Here is a 7,828-nt window from a genome sequence, read left to right as displayed (position 1 = left end):
ATATATATATATATATATATATTGAATTAAATGTGTTAAAAATATATTCATTTCTTTGGGACAAAGTCTGTATTATTGTGATTATCATTTTTTTTAAACAAGTTTCATATTAAGATTATATCTGCACATTGATGTTAATTTCTGACAATTTTGGCTCATTTAGAGAACAAATAGGACATAGAAGGAACTGTAGTCAACGAAAAAAAGTGACATTGATATTGACACACTGCTTATTCTGCATTTAAGAAAATTAATTCTTTTCGATGATAACAGTTAATATTCAGTTTAATATTGAAATATATGAAATCAAAGCATTCTTGGTTTTGCGAAGCAAACCAAGCAAGAATTGCGAAGCAATTCTCCGGGGGTTGGCGAGCGTCAGCGAGCAGGGGGCGGAGCCCTCTAGTTTAAAAAATATTTTTTCTGTGTTGACTTTATTCTTGACAGTGTTTCGTGAATACTTGAAGAGGTTGTTTCAACTTCCGGTAGAAGAAAAGCTTGCATTGACTTCTAAATTTTTGTTGTTGTTTTCTTTACATTATCTTTTGATTTATTTTTTTAACATAATTATTTGCTTCGAAAGTTTTTTTTTTTTTTTTTTTTTTTTTTTTTTTTAACTGTCGTTGAACAGCCAATCCAAATTTTGGGTTTACGATTACTAATGTTCCACTCCGTGGCATTGTAATTTTGAAACCAGTCCAGAAGACAAGAGAACTCCTGGATCAAGTATCGGGAGAAATTTGCCTTCGTGGAGGACTTTTTGATGGAATTAACCCGCATTTACGATACACGGAGAGGAAGACCACGAGAGCGTCCCACGGTTAGCGTGACGGCAAGCGGACTCTATCCCATGATCCGTCTTCCACTGAGGATATGTCACGTCAGTACTGTGGTTGGTACAAGCCATATGCGGAATTTGTATAGACCATCGCAGGGATCGAACCTGCACTAAATTGTTAACTGAAAATTCAATGGAGTAATGCATATCAAGGAAGAACAACAAAACTGCCTATAGAGTTTTTTTTTTTTTTTTTAATGATAAATGGTGAATATCAAAAGATTTTAACTCAGTAAAATTTTTCTCGGAATTCTGTTACTATTGTCCTCAAACGGCACTGTGCAAATGCTGTAATGGTGGATATTTTAAGAACATTGTTTATGATTTTCTTAGTTGCGCGACCTGTTATCGAGTTTTACAACTAATCCTGAAGCAAGGTGAGAGAAAAAATTAAATTCCTAAGAAAGAAATGCGACAAACCACACACTTTCGACATTTTCGTTCCATTGTCTGCAAATTGTTGGTCATTTTGAGGACAATCGACAATATGATAAGCACAGTGGAAAAGAACCTTCTACATAAAGATACTGTTCAATTAACGTTTATCGTTAAGACTTAGCAAATTCATCATTTACACCAGATATTTGTTTCGGTTAACATTTTTCAGCATTAATTCGATTATTGCAACACATAGGACAATTGTGACCACTAACTTTTTCAATCTTTAGCATGGTGCCGTACACTTTTTGAGTTGATAAGTAATTTTGTCTGAAAATGATATTTAAAAGTTCGTTTTAAGTAAAATTGTGACAGAAATTTAACGTTATAAAGTGACACGTAATTTCACATTCTTGCTTTGGATCTTGGACAGATCAGTGAGAATCATGCTTTACAATAGTGCCCAATACTTTTGAATCAAGTAATACTTAACGTCATGCATAATATACTATATGAATACAAATGAAAATTTAATATCTCCTTTTGTTTTGTAAAAGAAATTTTTTTTTGTCCGACCTCTTACAAGAAACGCATCACTTTAGAAACTTAGTGGGGCGGAAGACTTTAGGTAGAGATGTTTGGATGCCTGATTTTCTAAGGCAGAATATATCAGCATCTGCCTTAGAAAATTATTTTATAGAACTATTATTTTATCGATATGTATATATTTCACATGGCGACAAAGAAAATCCTCATTTCTTTTTCGCGTTAGCAACAAAAGAATTGAAACATGAAGCGTCTGAGCTGTTAGAAGCATGAAAGCGTAGACGTACATGTTTACAAATTTCTGAATGAAAATTTTCTAGCGCAGACAACGGAAAACTGAAACGAACTGAACTATGAATTGGAAAGAATTGAAAAGTTAAACGCTAATAGTTCATTTCAACAAAGTGTTCTATATACTATTGCGTTTCAATTAAAATTATGTAGATTCAATAATTATAATTTCATTCATAATAATAATGACAATAGATTTCAACTTAAATTTTTTTAATTCAATAACTTATATTTGACTGAAAATTTTATTTTTTTAAAGTGGTAAAGATTTTAATCGATTTAAATTCTTGAGATTTTACACTAGATCGCATTTCAAATGAAGTTAACTTAGCAGTGAGGGAATCGAGCCTGGTTTGCTAAGCAAATAATGTACGATAGCATAACTAACTTCGGAGGATGGGGAGCCTCGGCGAACAGGGGGTGAATCAGATTAGTAGATATCTATCTTTGTTTTGTCACAAGAACGATAAAAATGCTGTTTTGAAGTTATTTTTATCGAAGTTATTGCTAAATATTTCTTTTTTTATTCTTGTTAATATTTACGAGTAATGCTATTAATATTAAAATAACTCACTTTTTATACTTTTGCTTATTGATATGTTATGTTAATAACACTATTATCCATTGTTAACGCTTGAGCTTTCGAATAAATCACTTTTAAAAAGCATACGTTAGGCGTTTTAAAAAACATACGGTGTAAAAAAAAAAACAAAAAAAAACTAATCTGGCAATTGTATAGCATTTGAATCCCAGTGATGGCTGGTCGATTCACATATTGTTCCTGGCTCGCACTGACCAAAGGGTTGACGTAAAATATTCTAAGGGGTTGAATGATCATGGTTCCCTAGCTGTCTGGCTAACCATGTGGGGTTTTCGTGTTTTTCCCTTCCATGTAACGCAGAAGCGGATTGGTATCATCTATAAGTCTTTCACGAAGGCTAGTTTGTCCCAATACTTGATCCAGGAGTTCCCTTGTTTTCTGAGATGGGTTCAAAATTACAAGATTATGGACTTAAACATAGATAACCGTAAACCTAAAAATAGGTCGACTGTTCAACCCCGGTTTAGAAATAAAAAAAATTATACAATCATTTAGGTTCAATTAAAATTAAAATTGGACAATCATTTTGGTAAAAACCACAAAACACCCATAACGAACATCACAAATGAAAAAAGAAAAAAACTTTCACTAAGGTACAAATAAAAAATCCAAATCGATGCAGAGTTAGCTTATTTTGTTTATAACGAATTTCTTTTGCTTATATTAATTTATAAATCATTTTTGAAAGACTCAACATTTTTAATTTGACGTAATTTAGAAACAACAAAAACGTAACAATTTTAAATAGTAGAAAAATATTTCAGTACTAACCTTGAAAAAACAAAGGATTTCTTTTAATCGTGAGGCATATTCATTATACATATTTCTAAATGTATAAATAATCCTACATGACCTTGTAATTATTTTTATTGATATCGTATCACAAGCGATTTTATTACATAGTATTAAGATTCTGAACATTTCTTCACTTCATTTCAAATTGCGCAAACAAACAAACGATATGTTTCAGGAGTTCGAAATATTACGCAGCTGCCAACACTGAAATGACAGTCTTTTTGGAAATCACTCAAACACGCATATTCAGTTGACATTGTTTACAGATGCTTTACCTAATAAAAAGATTATTTTTACTTTCGTAGATTCTTTTTCTTAAGATGCGCAATCATAATATAAACTTACATTTTTAGTTTTCTATCAGTGGATGTATTTTAAATTTTTATTTTTTAACATAACCATCAGGCGAAATGTCTTTAGTAAGGTTTATTTTTCTGTCATAATTGACGTTATCTCGTAATTTTCTGTAGATTGTTGTAATAAATGTTTTCGGAAGAATATGGAACGCTTTCTTTATAAGAAAAGAATTATGCGTTCCACTGGAAAATAAATTTTTATGTATTTCAATATTCTTTACGTAAGGTAAAACAATTTGTGAATATAAGAATCTGTGGAATCGAAAGTCCTGTGGTCAGTCGCTGAGCAGTATTATGGGTACAGGGATCTGGAGAAAATTTCCTTCCTCTTCAAATCAATGTCTAAATTAAGGGAGTGGCCTCACAAACGAGATCCTCTCTGCAGAGGATCAAAATTGTGATTGCATGTCTCCGCCTGAACATCCTCAGGGATGTTTCCCAGACCGTCGCAAATAGCTAGTGCAATTAAATATAGTACACATCTACCCATATCTTTATAAAATTGTTTAAAAAAAATATTGACGGGAAAAATATATAAGTATGTGTTGAATATTGTTGTGTATGTGTTGAATAGTGGAGATTAAGAAAGAAACATTTTTTAGAAGTCCAATCAGTTAAATTATATAACTAATAACTTTTATAATGAAATATACACTTAAAATATATAATGGATAGCTATTTATTAAATTATAAAGAATAAGTATATAATTAAATATAATGAACAAAATTACTTGCACAATTAAATATGATGAACAACTTGAAACATTTGATTCGAAAAAGAGACTTCACTGGCTGAGAAGTCTTGTCATTCTGCCCAACGCACCATAGTGTGATGGTAGCGGGTTCGAATCCCACGGCAACCTTCTTGATGTGTTCTATAATTTGTGATATATGTTTTACAACTAGACTAGGCCTTATAGGCCACACTTTGTGATGGGCACATAAGTCTGCGAATGCATGTGTGACAATAAATACATAAAATAAATATTGAGCAGTCAAAAAGTAATGAAAACTGTTTTTAAAGTTTTTGTATTCATAATTTGATATATCTCTGCAAAACGGACAACCAAGGCAAGCCAGCTCAAACCATTGGGCTTATCCACGCTGTATAGCAGCACCGTTGTACTGTTGTAAAAAAGTGACGCTTGATGGCGCTATTGTTTTCGATAGAGTATGAGTAGGATGTTGTTGTAGTTCATTTACGTCGCACTAGAGCTGAACAATGGGCTATTGGCGACGGTCTGGGAAACATCCCTGAGGATGATCCGAAGACACGCCATCACAATTTTGATCTTCTGCAGCCCGCTTCGGTAGCCCGACGACCTGCACGTGAAGTCGAGTACTTTACGGTAGCACAGTTTAACGAGGACCAATACCGCACACCCTTGGTCCCCACACAGACTGATCCAAGTAGTCACCCACCGGCACGCTGACCGCAGGCAGTGATGCTTGACTTCGGTGATCTGCTGGGAACCGTGTCTTAACGATCAGTCCACTGCTGGCGGATTGAGAATGAGTAAGATTTTTACGGATTGAGAATGAGTTTCTAAAGACAACATTGTTATTTTTTAAAAGGTCAACGCGTGCCACATAAGTAAGTGCAAAGGGGCGTGGTAGCCAAGGGTTTAAAGAATCGAACCCTAGCCCGGAGATCCATCGAGGATCATCTGCTAAGATCCACCGAGTACAAGCGATATACGATGTCGTAAAATCTGTGGAAGTCCTGGGGTCGATTCCTGAGCAGTACCCATGAGTACATGGATCTGGAGTAAATTTCCTTCCTCATTCCTCCTACGTCTGAACTGAGGAACTAGCCTCGCAAAAATTATCATGGCATGTCTTCGGATCATCCTTAGCATGTTTTTCAGACCGTCACCTGTCCCGTAGTGGACTGATCTTTAAGACATGGTTCCCAGCAGATCACCGAAGTTAAGCATCACTGGCTGCGGTCATTGTGCGGTGGGTCACTTGGATCAGTCTGCGTAGGGAACGAGGGTGCGCGATATTGGTCCTCGTTAAACTGTTCTACCGTAAAGTGCTCGACTTCACGTGCAGGTCGTCGGGCTACCGAAGCGGGCTGCAGAAGATCAAAATTGTGATGGCGTGTCTTCGGATCATCCTCAGGGATGTTTCCCAGACAGTCAGCAATAGCCCTTTGTGCAGCTCTAGTGCGACGCAAATGAACTACATCAACTACAACATCAGACCGTCACCAATAACCCATTGTGCAGCTCTAGTTGCGACGTAAACAAAGTACCTACCAAGTACACTTTCATCTAGAAAAAGTTGTAGGAGATACTCTAGAAAAATAAAATACAAAGATCAATAGCCAAATCCTATGATTGAACTAAAGAAATGTTTGAATTTTTTAAGAACTACTTTAGAATATTATAATCTTTTCAGAAAGAGCGAGAGAGAGAGAGAGACTAAGGGGTTCCGAATTGTGATTAGAACATAAAAAATCACAAGCTCGTGCCCTGAATTACTCGCGCAACACTGTGTACCATTTTTGAGCCTATAATCTCACTTTCATTTTTCCTATTACATTTTAGCTCTTTTTAAAAATCTAGATGTGCAACGTTAGTGTTCATAAGACTGCAAATAAATATCAGTGAATATAAATAATCTTCTTAATCTTAAGAATCGTCCAGGTTTCTAAATGAGTCCACAGTGGGACATGTTAATCTTAAGAATCGTCCAGGTTTCTAAATGAGTCCACAGTGGGACATGTTAATCTTAAGACTGGTCCAGGTTTCTAAATGAGTCCACAGTGGGACATGTTAATCTTAAGAATCGTCCAGGTTTCTAAATGAGTNTTAAGGGAATTTTAACTTTTTTTTTCCATGTATGTGTTGAATAGTGGAGATTAAGAAAGAAACATTTTTTAGAAGTCCAATCAGTTAAATTATATAACTAATAACTTTTATAATGAAATATACACTTAAAATATATAATGGATAGCTATTTATTAAATTATAAAGAATAAGTATATAATTAAATATAATGAACAAAATTACTTGCACAATAAAATATGATAAACAACTTGAAACATTTGATTCGAAAAAGAGACTTCACTGGCTGAGAAGTCTTGTCATTCTGCCCAACGCACCATAGTGTGATGGTAGCGGGTTCGAATCCCACGGCAACCTTCTTGATGTCTTCTATAATTTGTGATATATGTTTTACAACTAGACTAGGGCTTATAGGCCACACTTTGTGATGGGCACATAAGTCTGCGAATGCATGCGCTATTGTTTTCGATACAGTATGAGTAGGTTGTTGTTGTTGCTCATTTACGTCGCACTAGAGCTGAACAATGGGCTATTGGCGACGGTCTGGGAAACATCCCTGAGGATGATCCAAGGACATGCAATCACAATTTTGATCCTCTGCAGAGGGGATGGCACCCCCTGTTCAGTAGCCCGCGCATGAAGTCGAGCACTTTACGGTAGAACAGCTTAACGAGGACCAATACCGCACACCCTTTGTCCCTACACAGACTGATCCAAGTGGTCACCCACCCGCACGCTGACGGCAGCCAGTAATGCTTGATTTCAGTGATCTGCTGGGAACTGTGTCTTAACGATCAGTCCACTGCGGGTGGACTGAGTATGAGTAGGAATTTTACAGACTTCAAATAACTTTCTAAAGACAACATCGTTATTTTTAAAAGGTCAACATGTGCCACATAAGTAAGTGCAAAGGGGCGTGGTAGCCAAGGGTTTAAAGAATCGAACCCTAGCCCGGAGATCCATCGAGGATCATCTGCTAAGATCCACCGAGTACAAGCGATATACAATGTCATAAAATCTGTGGAGTCGGAAATCCTATGGTCGATTGCTGAGCAGTACCCATGAGTACAGGGATCTGGAGTAAATTTCCTTCCCCTTTCTTCACATGTCCAAACCGAGGAACTAACCTCGCAAAAATTATGATGGCAGGTCTTCGGATCATCCTCAGCATGTTTTTCAGACCGTCACCAATAACCCATTGCGCAGCTCTAGTTGTGACGTAAGCAAAGTA

At 35.8% G+C, this 7,828-nt stretch overlaps 1 protein-coding gene across 2 annotated transcripts in view; it reads right to left on the bottom strand.

Moving 5' to 3' along the window:
• Positions 1–3,555, bottom strand: part of LOC107450832 (Inositol phosphate kinase 1) — an 85,163-nt gene extending 81,608 nt beyond the window's left edge. The window contains exon 1 of one of the 2 annotated variants that reach the window (XM_043050557.2): positions 3,426–3,555. In XM_043050557.2, the coding sequence (XP_042906491.2) occupies positions 3,426–3,476 (51 nt within the window). In that variant the 5' untranslated portion in view covers positions 3,477–3,555. The remainder of the gene's footprint in view (positions 1–3,425) is intronic. The other variant, XM_043050556.2, reaches the window with a different exon arrangement.
• Between the last annotated feature and the right edge of the window lie 4,273 nt (positions 3,556–7,828).

This window comes from Parasteatoda tepidariorum, chromosome 9 (genome assembly GCF_043381705.1).
Source record: "Parasteatoda tepidariorum isolate YZ-2023 chromosome 9, CAS_Ptep_4.0, whole genome shotgun sequence".
Lineage (NCBI taxonomy): Eukaryota > Metazoa > Arthropoda > Arachnida > Araneae > Theridiidae > Parasteatoda > Parasteatoda tepidariorum.
This window is presented reverse-complemented; position numbering and strand designations above follow the sequence as displayed.